Here is a 15,094-nt window from a genome sequence, read left to right on the forward strand (position 1 = left end):
GTGTGTTTGGAAGCAGAGAGAGAAGAGGAAAGGCAAGAAGTCTGGGACTGAGATTAGAGACTGTGAATATTGGGACTATGACAAGGTGGAGGAGGAGAGTGTGGAAAAGAGGTGTCGAGATGGGTTCAAGCAGGTTGGGATGGGTGGAGCAAAGTGTCAGGGGTACAATGCGATAGAAGACTATCAGCCAGAATGAAACGAAAGGTGTACAAGACAGTGGTGAGACCAGCAATGCTGTATGGCCTGGAAACAGTAACAATGACAAAAAGACAGGAGGCAGACCTAGAGGTCGCAGAGATGAGAATGCTAAGGTTCTCTTTGGGTGTTTCAGGATGGATAGGATCAGGAATAGTCTATCAGAGGGACGGCTAATGTTGGATGTTGTGGAGAGAAGGTCAGAGAAGCCAGACTGAGATGGTCTGGTCATGTACAGAGGAGGGAGAATTAATATCTTGGTAGACAGATGCTGGAATTGGAGCTGCCAGGCAGGAGGTCTCGAGGAAGACCAAAGAGAAGATTTATGGATGTAGTGAGCGAAGAGGATACAGTGAATAGGGTGAGATGGAGAAGGTTGATTTGCTGTGGCGACCCCTGAAGGGAAAAGCTGAAAGGAGGGGAAGATGACTGAAGTTGATGAGCCAGACAATGAAGTCATGGGAAGGAGTAGTTGAAGACAGGCTAAGAGCAGAAGTAAGAATTTGTAAGCAGCAGTATGACTTCATGCCAAGAAATCGAACCACAGATGCTGTATTAGCCTTGAGAATGTTGAGAGGTACAAAGGGGGTCAGAGGGAGTTTCATGGTCCCTTTACAAATGCAGAAAAATCATACAACAGGGTGCTAAGAGGAACTGAGGTATTGAATAAGGAACCCTGGAGTTTCAGAGAAGTATGTTAAGAATCGTGCAGGACATGTATGAGAGCTATAAGGCAGTCGTTAAGTGTCCCATAGGTTTGACAGAGGAGTTCAAAGTGAAGGTGGAACTACATTAGTTGGTTGATGTGAGAGAGGAGGATGCAGAGCAGAGGGTTAGATTGAGGCAAGTACCTCCAAGATTTCTGCCAATGCTGCTGCACACTCCAGCTAGTGACAGAAATGAAAAAGGATACACTATCGAATGAAAAATTCTACTTTAGAGGTCACCAAATAGCTCTTTGAAAAAGATTTTAGCAGTGGTGGCCGTGCATTTTACACCAAGGTCTTCAGTAGTGCTCCGAATCAATCCAACCCCCCAATAATTAGTTTATGGCTCTAAAAAAGCATCTTATTATGCAGAAATGCAGTATAAATAGAGGTGCATCGCAGATAGATGACTCATGCAGTGCTAAAATTCACCTGCGGGAGCGCATCACGTGACGACAAACGGATGCCCAACTGTACTCTTCCACTGTCACGCCCCACGCGTAAGCGATCACGCACTCTGCGGCTTTGTCCGGGGCACGGCCCGGCACCCCAGCTGCCCAAATTGCAAGAGAGTATAAACCAAGTCCTTATTAGGAAGTAAACCCGAGTGTTGAGGCGATGGTATAAAATGACTGTGCCTCCCCAGCTCGCGGCCAGAACCTCCTCACCTGCACATTTGCTGGACGCGTCTCAGCAGGTGTGCAGCGAGGGGGAACCATCCTCTTGGGGTGACATTCACTCTGGCCCGGGATATCTCCTAAGTTTATTTCCTGAATTTGAATAAACCATTCTTGCTTGATCAGTTCCTGACCATTGTGACGTTTTTCCCTGAATGAAATCTGAACACACCAGGACAACAAAGTCCGGTCCCACCGTGGCGGGAGCTACAAAAACGGACAGTAGTCACAATAAATGCCTTTATAGCAAACAGCTGCGACACATAAAAAACACAAATAATCACCTTATAGACTTGCAGTGTTATTTAGGAAAATAGCAGCATTTTACTCCCCCAAAATTCTGATCATTTGTGGACAAAATCCATCCTTCATTCTTTCCTCAAAAAGAGTTCAATCATTCTGTGGTACGATTATCCTTGCTCCTCAGCTCCAAGCACTCCCAGCAATACAATTTGCGGTGTACCTTGGAGCCTGTGAGCCAGGGGTACCAGTCAGAGTTTGTGGCATGAAAATGTCGCACAAATCCTTTTCCTGTGACAGGTTCCCTTGTTTAGGAGTTGCCCAAGCTTTCTTTACTATGTCCAGCTTTTCTTCAAAAAGAAAATTGCTTTAACAATAGATTAGTAACTAAATCCATTTCTTCTCCTCCTGCAGCCATTGTGGGTTGACAATACCGATATTAAACAAGCACAACTATATTGTTGTTGGCAGCTGGCTAGTACGCTTCTCCTCACGAATATACTTGTCCACTTTCTGACTATGTAACAATTAGTGGGCGTGAATATGCTGATGTTGCTGCAGCCTGCTAGAAGGCTTTAATGTTGCCAACTCAAAATCTGACTGGTTGAAGCAACAGCGTCATCAACACTTTTTTTTTGCGTATTGGGCTTGCAGAACTGATTGCCACCCCCCACCCCCCCCCCCCCCCCCCCCCCCCAGGCAGTTTCCTTGGTCTTTGACCCTGCCTGGCAATAGATAATGGCTGAAATGTGATTGGCTAAATGCTTTAATATGAAAATGCATGTCTGGAGGTGGCACAACCAGGAGCAAAGTTATGAAAGGAAGTTAACAGACCATTTGGAATTATTTAATAAGTATTCATGGACAAAATACAGTTAATGTTTGTCATTCAGATGTTTTATTTTAGGCCAGCAGAGAAGGCCTTGCAGGCTCCAACGGCCCACCACTGGATTTTAGTTATATGCATGTTTCACAAAGCTGAATGTCATCATGACTAATGTATTGCAAAACATCTTGGTGTTGTAACAGGTAGGAGGGCCGCATTGGGCAATTGCAATGCAGTCTCTGTAAATGCGGGGCCGCTGTACCAGGCAAACTAACAACAATAGACACTGGACTGCTTCAAGTCAGGAACCAAAGTTCACATTGGTGAGTGCTCGCTGCCAACAAGAAACGTCCTTGAAGAATCAAAGTCGAAAATACATTCATCGTTCCATGACTGAGAGCGGAATGCCAAGGAATTTTATCAGCACACATGTAAACATTCCGGTTCACCACCAGCAGGTGCTTCCGGTAGCTTTTGGCGTCCACGGTCGGCACGTAGCAGCTGCTCCATTTATTTAATTAAAAAAGGAATACAAGAAATGGGACAGGGGTTAAAAAAAAAAAAGAATGTGACGGTATCTTTCGTCTTTTCTTGGTTCATAAAGTTTAGTTGATGATGTTCAGGTTGTTTATTCCTTAACTGGGGTTGTAATGTTTGATGGGCGTGCGTGGAAGAACGCCGCTGTAGACGAACGTTTCATCGCTCACGTCCCGCGCCGACCCACTTTCAGTCACGTCCCACACTCACTCTCCCACCGGAGGCGTGAGGCCAGGCCTTCAGAGTAAAAGCCCTAATTTTCAATTCTTGCTCTTAAAACTACGTTTGTTAACGATAACACAACCTTAATGGTCGCATTCCGACGGAGATTAAAATCTTAAAATAGAAGTTTTGATGATCATAGCCATATTTTTCTCGCCTATAATATTATTGTTGTTATTGTTATTGTTATTATTATTATTATTATTATTGATTTTTTTAACTTCGTCAATTCTCTTTTAATGTCTTTCCCTGTTTTCCCTCCCTTCAACTCCTTACAGGCCAAGTTACAGATAGTTGCAATTTTTTTTTAACCAATATTGCCTTTTTTGGTTGTGACTATTGTAATGGTGCTAAGGTCATTGCTCAGCTCTGATTATTTTTATAACCTGTTTGAGTTGCTTTTGGTTCAATTATTTGCCATTTTTACTTAATAGTCCAGCACTACGCCTTATTTTGTAAAAATTAGCAATTATTCACTTTGCTCACTAAGGTGTAATTTTTCTAGCAAGGTCAATGCAAAAAATTTTCAGCCTATTTTAAGTCCTTGCTAAGTTCAAGTTCATGTTATTCTCCTCAATTCCCTGATGTTTCCATCCCTTTACATTTTTCAACATCACTGCTTTTATTTTATTTTTTTAATTTTATGTTTTTCAAAGTTTTTATTGGAGGATTTTGACAGAGGTAAATCGATGCTTATTCAATGCCATTTGTGTTGCATCATTGTGATTTTCTTTGCTATACGGACATCAGTGCTTTTATTTTGGAAGAAACAAACCGGATGTATTTTTATGCGACCAGGTCTTATAAATTGGTATTCTGACTACCGGGACGTCAGTCGAGTCTCAGCAGAGCAGAGTTGGACTATATTTGAAGCTGAGCTCTTCCGCTTCCTGTGTGTTAAGTTCCCGCCATCTCCTTGTGCTTTGCATCGTTGCCATGCCGTTTATCGATCCCGTATCGGACGCCGAGCTGGAGCGCCTGGCCCTGGGGCGGGTCGTGCCGGAGCTTGCCGCCCAGGGCTTCTGCTACGTGGACGGGCTACTGGGCGAGCTGGCCGGCGGCGCGGTTCTGGAGCAGGTGGCGGAGCTGCACCGCGGCGGGGCGCTGCAGGACGGCCGCCTGGCGGGCTCCGTCCCCTGCCTGCACCAGAGGCGCGTCCGTGGCGACAAGATCGCGTGGGTGAGCGGCGCGGAGCCGGGCTGCGAAGCCGTGGGATTCCTGCTCAACCTTGTCGACAGACTCGTCACCGTTTGCGGTAACCGGCTGGGCGGCCGTTACATACGGGAGAGATCCAAGGTACCTGCACCGTTGTTTACCTTGTTTACATTGCGTGTAAATAAGCACCCGGGGTTGTTAGTTTTATTATAACTGTACGAGATTAGTGAACGATTCCCTTTTACGTAGATAGCCGTTTCCCCCAGTATGCCATACAATACCTGTTTTTTTTTTTTTTAAATCTTGAGTACTTTAGCTACTTTCCACTTTTCAGTCTTATATGGAGATTTACCATATGCAGCTGCACATCAAATCTCGCGATATTTTCCCTTTAAAAAAATTTAAGTTTGTTTGCATGTTTACTTTAGGTAATTTGCGGAAGCTTCAATTAAATGCATTTTTATTTTTTATGTCAGGTGTTCTTTATTTCAGATACTTTCCCCCCAATTTTTCGAGAATCATTTGCCGAAATATTCAATTTTGCCCTTTTTTTTTTTTTAAAGAAGTTTCAGCAGTTTTAGTAGTTTTGATTTTATTTGGTCCAAAGGAAAGCCAAGATTCTTAAAGAGCAGCTGGCCTGTTTGATACTGACTGTATGAAATCAATTAGGGTCAAAGGCAAATCATCGTCTGAAAATGAGGAAAAAATGAACTCCAATGATTCTTAACTATGTTAAAATCAGAAATGACAGAATTATTCTGTTACACTAAATTCTATTGGATCCAGATATTCCTGGGGGACGGGGTATGAAAACGACAAAAAATGCAAGACAAACCTGACACAATACTGTAAGAAAAAAACTATTTTATTATTTTTATGTTACAGTTGGTGTTTGTCAAAAAACATTGTCTTCGTTTAGCCCTTGTCTACTTCTTCTAAAGCTTCTCTTTCTCAACCCCAAGTGGAAGGTTAAAGTTCACAAGGTGTCACTCCCTAAACCCCGAGAGGCAAATAGTGTTTGTTTTCGGCTCGAACAAATAAAACTGACCTGACTAATGACCGACTGACATACACACACACACACACAGACACGCATATGTCCATGGAGGCATGGAGATCCTCACGTACACAACTTAACACACACCCACCGATTTACAGCCTTTCACACACACACACACACACACACACACACACACACACACACACACACACAGGCATGTGATAAGGACTGCTTCACACGTGTGCGTGCCTTTATCAGATGGCTGTTCCTTCGAAGAGAGGTCACCATGGTAAACTCCGGTAAAACACACGCCCTGAGCCCGAGCAGTGTGCAGGATTTTCTTCTGAGTAAAAACAATGAATTACTAGGGGCTTCCTGTTCAACTTTTTATTTATTTATTATTGTCCTGGTAAGGTTTTCAGGCTTATATGGTTGTTGCCGTTACACAATGAGCTGGCTGTCAAGTGGGCGGGAAACTGGCCAGACTCATCCCTCTTATTCTTCCCTGGAAAATGAGACAATCTATATTGTGATGGCTACCAAAATAGTGTGGGTGGGTGGGTAGTTGGTTGAGTCTTGCACCAGGGTAATGAAAAAGTGAAATTTGACAAGAATTTTTTTTTAATTTTTTTTATTTTCCCTATTAAATTTTTGATACTTTCAAATGACCTTTAATTTCTTTAGTATTTTTATGTTTTTTTCCAGTAATTTCTTTGATATTTTTGTGACTTTTAATGTTCATTTACTTTCATATATTTACATGCGTGTGTCATTTTTTTTAATAATAGCAGAGTTTCTTTGAGACTCTGACTCTTGTTTCTAGTAGCCGTAAATATTTCAGCAGGTTTCTAATGAAATGGTTTCAGTGTCTGAGAAGGAAACAGTTGTCCAAACAGGACAGGGGATGAGGAGGAGGAGGAGAAGGAGGAGGAGGAGGGAGGGGTTCCCTTGTGTGTCCCGCTGCGACCTTCAACCCTGGGCAGGAAGCAGCTGAGCGTGATCAGACGTGTGAAAGTCAACAAACATAAACTTCCTTTCTGGGAATCAAGAGGCGATCGGCACGTACTGAGTGCCAACCCAGATTTGATCTGATTTACCCTAAACCACAGCAATGGACAATCTGATCATTTGATTCATTCATTGAGTTTTGTTAATTAGCTTGTAGGGTATTCCATTGTTCTGGAGCATGGAAATATTTCTATACAATTTTTGTTCACTTTTTTTTTTTTTGCGGAACACAATTTAACTCAAATGTTTTCACTTTCTCAGTATTTAAATTATTTACAGTAATTAGAAAAAACATTATTTTTTTTTGCATTCAAGTTAATCAGCAAATTAGCAAAACAATTACGCTTTGCTTAGGAATTAGATAAATGGCTGAAAAATGAAAAGTGATTTCTTTATATAACTTGTTTGCCCCCCCCCACCCCCTAAAATATATTGAAAATGTCTTGTTTTTCAGGAAAATAACATGGTCAATTCATGTGCAAATGGAGACATATTTATTTTAATACATTTATTTTAAAAGGAAATACATTTTTGAATGAATTCAGACTAAGATTTCAGGTGTGTGACCCTGCTGCGTGTGTATTTGTGTCCAGGCTATGGTGGCCTGTTACCCAGGAAATGGTGCGGGTTACGTCAAACATGTCGACAACCCAAACGGCGATGGACGCTGCGTCACCTGCATCTACTACCTGAACAAGAACTGGGATGCCAAGGTGGGTGTTGAACTTGACCTTACCTCTGAAGTGTAACCCCTGACTGTTTGCTAACATTTCTGTGTCGTGCAGGAGCATGGTGGCATCCTCAGGATCTTCCCAGAAGGAATGTCAAAGGCGGTGGATATCTGGCCATTGTTCGACCGGTTGCTGGTCTTCTGGTCCGACCGTAGGAACCCACACGAGGTGCAGCCGTCCTTCAACACCAGGTAACTACCAATTACCAGCCAAGAACAGGGTTATGTGATCAAACCCTTTGGGTAGAAGGTTTCTTGCAGATTTAAGGTGATTTGTTTTAGGTGAATTGGGATGTCAGCCAAACTTCACTTTTTCTGGACTGTCTTGTTGATTTGATTGATTTTTAAAGATTTATTTGCCTTATTTGAATTTTTATTCTTGGTTGAATCATAGGTTTGACCAATCCAATTTTGATAATAGTTGTTTCAATCTAAGCTTAATTTGTGTCTTGCTTGACTATGTTTTTACTTCATGTTTTTTATTTCTAGGTTATTTTTCATCTCCGTTTGTGTACGTGTCTGTTTCAGATATGCCATCACAGTGTGGTACTATGACTCTGAGGAGAGAGCAGAGGCCCGGAGACGCTTCCAAGGTACACCCATACACACATCGATATTTTTAATACACAATTTATTGATGCAGTTTGTCTGAAATGGATTTTTGAATGAGGAGATAAAATTCCAAAAACAAATTTCTGCAGTCTGAGGTAATGTCCTGCTGATTTTTAGTTGTATTTTTTTTTTGTTTTGATAACTCAGCATTTGCTCAACTGTTGGTGATCCTTTTTTAGTGCTGACTTTTATGGTAACTTCTCTGTGTGTTTAGATACCGTAATTTCTGGACTATTGAGCACACCTCAATATAAGCCGACCGGCTAGCCGATCGCTATCTCGGGCTTCCTCCTGCGCACTAAATCCGTCAAAGTTTTTCGTTTTTCTCGGTCATTTCATCGGTCCGATGTGACGAGGATAAATGCTTTAGCGCCGTGAAGCTCATTAGCCCCCCCCCTCCAAAAAATGTCCATGTATTTTTTTTCTTTTGCATTGTTTACATGAAAAAAGTCGGGGCTTATAGTCCGGAAATTACGGTAATTAAAACCTGAATTTGAGAATTAATGTTTGATTTCTTTGTTTCTAATGCTTTTTCTCCTTTAATAACAACCCTAGAGGTTCTATACTGGGAATAAATATACATAAAATATATTTGTTTTGTTAGTCTTGCTGTCAATTCCAATTTGGGGATGATTGACAGGCCTGTCTGTCCCTGCAGCTTCCAAGCAGAATAACACTACCAGCTGATGGCGGGGAAATGCTGCCACATGGCGTTCAAAGCTCTGAGCTGCATACAAGGTGCAGCTATCCGACAGCATCCCGGGTCCGGAGGGGGTCCAGCAGTAGCCTCCTGAATCATGTGACCCTTGTCTGCCGCCGCCCGCTTGTGAATGTGGCGGCGGCAGGAGGCAGGAGACCTTGACCTTCACTTTTTAAGCCCCGCCCACTTTGGGCCTCCAGGAGGAGAACTTATGTGAAGAAAAATGTGTCAATAAAGTTGTGTTCAAACTCAACGGAAAAATAAAGCACCGACTTAGTAAGCATCTTGGCCTCCTTCACTCCCTCTGCTGGGGATCACTTGACTTATCGCTTAGGTTTATAATTCAGTATGTTTTTGGTTGATTTTACATCATCTTAGAGTTTTTTACTTCTAAGTGGGATTTCTGCACTTAAATCAATTTTAGTTTTGATGTTTTAGAGATGAATCTTAAGTATAATTTTCACTATTGGACTAAACTGTTTTAACTTTATCATATAGACTTCATGCTCATATTTAGGAAACGTTTTCAAAAGGAAAATTTGATTTTACTCAGTTTACAGTTTCCTTTTTTGTTATGTAGGTATACATTGGCGTTGTGGTGGTGTGTTGGGTTCTCTCCCTGTCCTCTTGCGCAATCAGTAGGTTCACTTAGAACCCTTAAATTGTAGGTGTGAATGGTTGGATATCTGGAAAAAAAACTGATGTAAATAAAAAAAAAAAACACCATCTGTCAATACATTTCCCTCTATCCTTAATCACCTGCACCTGTTGTACATTCTTTCTAGCTCTGTGTTTTGCCAACCTGTATAAATCATTCACTTCCTCCTTACTGTCCAACCAAGCATACAAGTCATTGTACGCCCTTTGTTTTGCCTTTACTACCCCTATCTTCGCCTTACGCTGTATCTCCCTGTACTCCTGTCTGTTCTCTTCAGTCCTCTCAGTGTCCCACCTCTGCGCTTACCGCCTTCTCTGCATATACTCCTGCACTTCTGCATTCTGACACTAAGTTTCCTTATCTGTTTTCCCTCCAGATGACACACCAAGTACTCTCCTACCTGTTTTCCTGATCATATTAGCTGTAGTTGTCCAGTCATCTGGAAGCGCTCCATGACCATCCAGGGCCTCTCTCAATTCCTCCCTGAAAACCATGCAACACGCCTCTCTTTTCAGCATCCTCCACTTTGTCCTCTGCTCTGTCTTGATCTTCCTTGTCACCAGCGTCATCCTGCAAACCACCATCCTATGCTGTCTGGCATCTACAACTACTTTGCAGTCACTGATCTCATTCAGGTTACCCCGTCTATACGAGATGTTGTCTACCTGTGCGCTCCCACTTCCATTCTTATAAGTTACCTTATGTCCTGTCTTTTCTGGAAAAAAGTATTCAGTTCAGCCATGTCCATCCTTTTTGCAAAGTCTACCACCATTTGTCCATCCGCATTCCTATCCTGGATACCAACCTGCCCATCACTTCTTCATCACCTCTATCGCCTGCACCAACATGCAGGCGATAGAGGTGACCAGTCTGTACCAATTACCAGTCTCTCATCTCTTGGGATATTCTGCATCTCTTCATCTAGCTCATTCCAGAACTTCTTCTCCTCTAACTCGCATCCCACCTGTGGGACATAGCCACGAACAACATTGAGCATCACACCTTCAGTTTCCAATTTAAGACTCATGAGTCTTATCTGGAATTCTTTTCACCTCCAGAACATTCCTAATAACTCCCCTTCAAGATAACTCCTATTCCATTTTTCTTCTTGTCTGTACCATGATAGTAAAACTTAAAACCTGCTCCTAAGCTTCTAGTCTTACTACCTTTCCACCTGGTCTCCTGGAAACAACCTATGTATGTAAAGTCAAAACCATATCAGTCTGGCCTTCTGGACTTTATCTCCAAACCATCCAGCGTGCTGTCCCACTCTGTGAAGCATTACCGCTCCCCTTGGGTCCCATGTATTTGATCTTGCTGCAGCTAATAATAATCATTATTTTTATTATTATTAGCACCATTAATATTAATATTGTACATTACTTTTGTTGAAGTTTTTAAACATTTCTTTTTGTCACCACTGTTAAATACATTGGCCTGATTTCTAAGAAATTAACCGTTTAATTTTCTGTTTCTATCTGTTTCATTGCATCTGACATTTATTTTTATTCTTTAATTTCAAATTCAAGAAAGCCACTTACCCACGGAAACCAAATCCACGCGTAAGTTGTGCCCCCGGAGGCCGGTCTGCAGTTGTGGTACAGATCCTCTTGGTGTCTCTGCTGCTCCATTCTGAAGGAAGTATCAGGAGGCGACGGCACGAGAATCACAATTCAATGATTGGGCTCTCGAAAACTGTATGTTCACAGAAAACTACTTTAATCTAATTTGAAATGGTGAACATATTACCCATTATTCATCGGTAATACTCTTTCTTTCATGTGATATACTTTTGTTATTTTTTTTTATGTTTTCACGTTTATTTTCCAGGATTGAAATAAAAGTTAATTAGATATAAAACTAAAATTTACCATTACTATCAAACACACACACAAACACAAACACACACCCACACACGATTAAAAAAGATAACAAAATAAGAAATGGCAAAACAAGCAGATGAAAAAAAATATGTAAAAGATAAAACACGTTTAACCGAGATGTTTTATCAACATCCTTTTTTATGCTGAATTCTCTAACTTTTGGGCAATTGTTTTCACAGTTTAATTTTAGCAATTATGAGACTTATAATAAGTTCTATTAAGCGCTATTAATGATATTAAATATTTTCAGAAAGAAAATGTTACAAAAGTTTTAATGGAAAGTGCTATTTGAAATTGAAAGTTGCAAAAACAACCAAAATTCTTAGTTGAGTTATTTTAAATACTCCAGGATACACTTACCCCGTGAACTGAAACGTCACATTGCGTCTTCGCCGGCAGCTCTTCGAGATGTTTGGACAGTCGGGGGTCATGAATGAGGAAGGGTCTGAGGAAAGTTTAAAAGAAAAAAAACAGCTTGCTCTCTAACATTTGGTTTCATCACCCGTCCATCAGGCCGCTAATGAAAGGCTCGTTATACGCCTCAAGTGAATGAGCCGCTGTTGGATCTAAATGCACCATCGGGCCCTGCCAAGACACAGCCAGGGGTTATTAGAGAGCTGCAGGTTCAAGCACCTCCACGCGCACACACGTGAACACACGCACTTGCATACACACACGCACACAGACACACACACACACACACACACACACACACACACACACGGGCAAGCTGCCTGTGATCTATCATTCATGTGTGCTCATTTAAAATAGTGTGAAATATTTAAAGTTGGCTGCTCGGCCTCAGAGACACTGACCTCTCCTTTCTTATTATTGCATGGAGGGGAGGGCGGGGTTGGTGCAGGGGGGGGAGAAAGATAATAAAAGCGTGGGGGCATAGGACTGGAGGGCAAAATACTGGAGATGGAGGGATATTGGCTTGCAGGACAATCTTTGAGAAAACCTGTGAAATTACCTAAAAATCTCATGATGTGACATCACCTGGTGACATCACCCAGTGATATCACACTTCCCAGTTTGTGTTTGCCTTGACCCTACAATGAAACTAGTCTACAGACTGTTTTTATATTGTGTTTTATCACGCTAGATAGCCACAATGAGTGGTAGTCTGTCAGCTGTTAGCGTGCCTCTGTCAAGAACTTATTCCCGTACTATAGAACACTCACATTCATTCAACTCTCTCTAGAATGTTACTGTCAATCATAAAGAAATTAACTTGTTTGGGAGCACAGAAAGATGGCAATATGGGAAAGGGAAAAGCTGAATATTATATTTTTCCTCTGCTAAGTATATTAGTTTGCTGTGATGGGATAATTGGTTTGTTGTTCATAAAGCTCAACAAATCAGGTCTTTCAATGACATGCAAACAAACCCTTCTGTAAAATCTTCATAGAATTCTAATATTAGTGAGTAATTTTATGTATTTTTTTTCTCCTAGAATTGATGAAAAAATCTCCTACTCTCATGAAATAATTTTAAATAAGTCTCCAAAACCAATAACCTTAATCAAAGTGATTAATCAGTATGTATCTGGCCAAACTATGAATTATCAGCTTGATAGCTAATAAAGGTTGAGATTATTATCATTTTCTTGAATAAAAAATGTTAAATCCCGTGTTTTCATTCTTTCCCGTCCTCATTTGCTCATCCAAAAAATGAAATCTTTCTTTGCACCGCAAATCCTTTATTTCTTGCTTGAGGAGTAGCAGTGGGAGATGGCAGAATGTGTCACAACTGAAGAAACAGAAGAAATAATGCAATCGGGTAAGAAATTCAAGAGAAATTTTTTATTATGAATATGGCACCTGTAAGATGGTCAAAATCCGGGTTACAGAAAGACAAGCCATGTGCGTGACATGTTCCTCTGGGTGAATGAGAACCTAGTAAACTTAGAAAAGAACAACTGCTATAAAAATGAAGTATGTACATTTTTCGGATTTGCAGCATTATTCATGATAAACAAACTCAAAAAGATGTATTTTGAAATAATAATAATAATAATAATAATAATAACAACAATAATAATAATAATAATAATAATAATAATAATAATAATAAAATAAGCCAGGCACTCAAAGTTAGCATCAGTTAGTCATGTGTTTTCCCCTTTTTCTGCGAGGAAAAAAAAATAGAAATGTACCATAGTTTTCTCTTTTTTAATATTTTAATTTGTTTGTATTTAGAATTTTTATAACACTGTTAACACTGATAATAAGAGATTCCCTTCTTTCCCGTATCTCAGCTACTTGGCACCAAGTTCCGCATAAAAGAATCTGTATAATTGTACAAGAAATAGTTAAAAACACAGACACAGTTTCTTCACAGGTAAATGAAGTGATTTCTCAATATTTGTAATTCTTAAACACGATGTATTCTTGACAGCAGCTGTGATTAAGGTTCTTGAAGTTTTTAAAATCACCAGCAAAGTTTTTCATTTTTCGACATAAAACACAGAAAAAACATTGAAAAAACAGCGTGGACCGGCTGTTAGGGTATTTTTGTTACATGTGGGTGTATTTCCTGGTTGTTTTTTAATTTTTTTAAATTTCATGTGTTCCACCTGAAGTTCCACCCCAATGCGCTTTTCTTCCTGTCAGTTTGTGCCCTGCCCACCCCGGTGCGCTTTCACGCAAAAAAACAGCCACAGCAGAAAATCCAGAGGAGCTCCCTTCTCCAGATGACAAATCAAGCTCTGCCTACCGAACAACGACAACAACAAAAAATCGTAAACCTGGGTTTCTTTATTTATCCTGTTACACGTTAGTGATGCTACAGATTATTGTTCCTGATGCTACACTGGGAATCGGACACGCGGAACGCCCCTGTCCGACCATTTGGGCTTGACAGACTTTCAAAAAAAAAACCCCACAAAAACAACAAGACCCAAAACAAAACCAACAGAAAAAGGGAATCGCTCACATATCGGACGGACTTTACTAAACATGCAGTTCAGTTTTTCCAAAACACCTATAAAAATAGATTTATAGTGCGAAATATTTTTTTTTCTTTTAATTTCTTTAGAAAGCTCTAAAATTGTTTTTTTTTTTTCTTAATATATAGTACTTGTCCTGAAATACTACTGTGAATTTTTTTTCCATTTTCTTCCCCCCTAGAACCTCTTGTTTTGTTTACACCCCATGAAGAGAAGTTTTGCGCAGGAAGTCAATAAGTTTCGGCGGGGAACCAATGAAATACACCCAATGCACACATGAGATGCCCCAAGGGATTCTGGGAAATGCTTGGCTACTTGTAGCTACATACTAATGTGTTCAAACGTGAGGCGAACTTTCCATCCTGCTGATGATTGTATGATTGAACATGCAACTTTGTGTCCTTCTAGGTTCATCCAGAGTTGAAGATTATACAAATCCTATTCGATCACCTCCCAAATCAAGCTTCTGAAATTTACATGTTTTGAAAATGTTAGCGATAAAGTGACTGCATGAGAGCTGAACTTCCACCGAGGAAGCACTTAAAAAGAAACGAGACTCGTTAACACGTCATTCTGCAAACGGACATGACGACGAACGTGGAAACCAACATCATGACTTTGTTACTTTGGCATCGCTTTGATCAGTTATTGCAGTTTAAATCACAGCAAGAGTCTTAAGTGGGAAGCAGAGGTGAGCAAATCTACATCAGGGAAAAGCCCCAAGGTTACTATGGAAGTATGGATTAGCGTTCCTGGTGTGATCCTAAGTTTTGCTTGTCATCTTGCAAAAAAGACACAACAAAGAATGAATTCTCTGTGATGTCGTTATTTCAGGATCGATTGTTTATTGCAAACAAATCACAACAGCCGGATCCGAATTTCTTTCATTTGAGCACTTAACTTTCTGGCATTGGCGGCATTTGAAAAAAATGGCCAGCTGTGCCAGACTTTCAGAAGGGGCTCTGGTCAGGACTGGTTTTTGAAAATGCTTTTT

General features: G+C 40.7%; 1 protein-coding gene across 1 annotated transcript; it reads left to right on the plus strand.

Moving 5' to 3' along the window:
* The first annotated feature begins 2,940 nt into the window (after positions 1–2,940).
* Positions 2,941–9,309, plus strand: egln3 (egl-9 family hypoxia-inducible factor 3). Its single transcript, XM_086151727.1, has 5 exons — positions 2,941–4,700; positions 7,161–7,280; positions 7,353–7,489; positions 7,826–7,890; positions 8,568–9,309. The coding sequence occupies exons 1-5, from the start codon at positions 4,341–4,343 to the stop codon at positions 8,594–8,596; spliced, it is 711 nt and encodes a 236-aa protein (XP_086007853.1). The 5' UTR covers positions 2,941–4,340; the 3' UTR covers positions 8,597–9,309.
* The last annotated feature ends 5,785 nt before the right edge of the window (positions 9,310–15,094 follow it).

Source organism: Fistularia commersonii, chromosome 1 (assembly GCF_037954325.1).
Source record: "Fistularia commersonii isolate RoL2024-O1a breed Wild chromosome 1, RoL_Fcom_v1.0, whole genome shotgun sequence".
Taxonomy (NCBI): domain Eukaryota; kingdom Metazoa; phylum Chordata; class Actinopteri; order Syngnathiformes; family Fistulariidae; genus Fistularia; species Fistularia commersonii.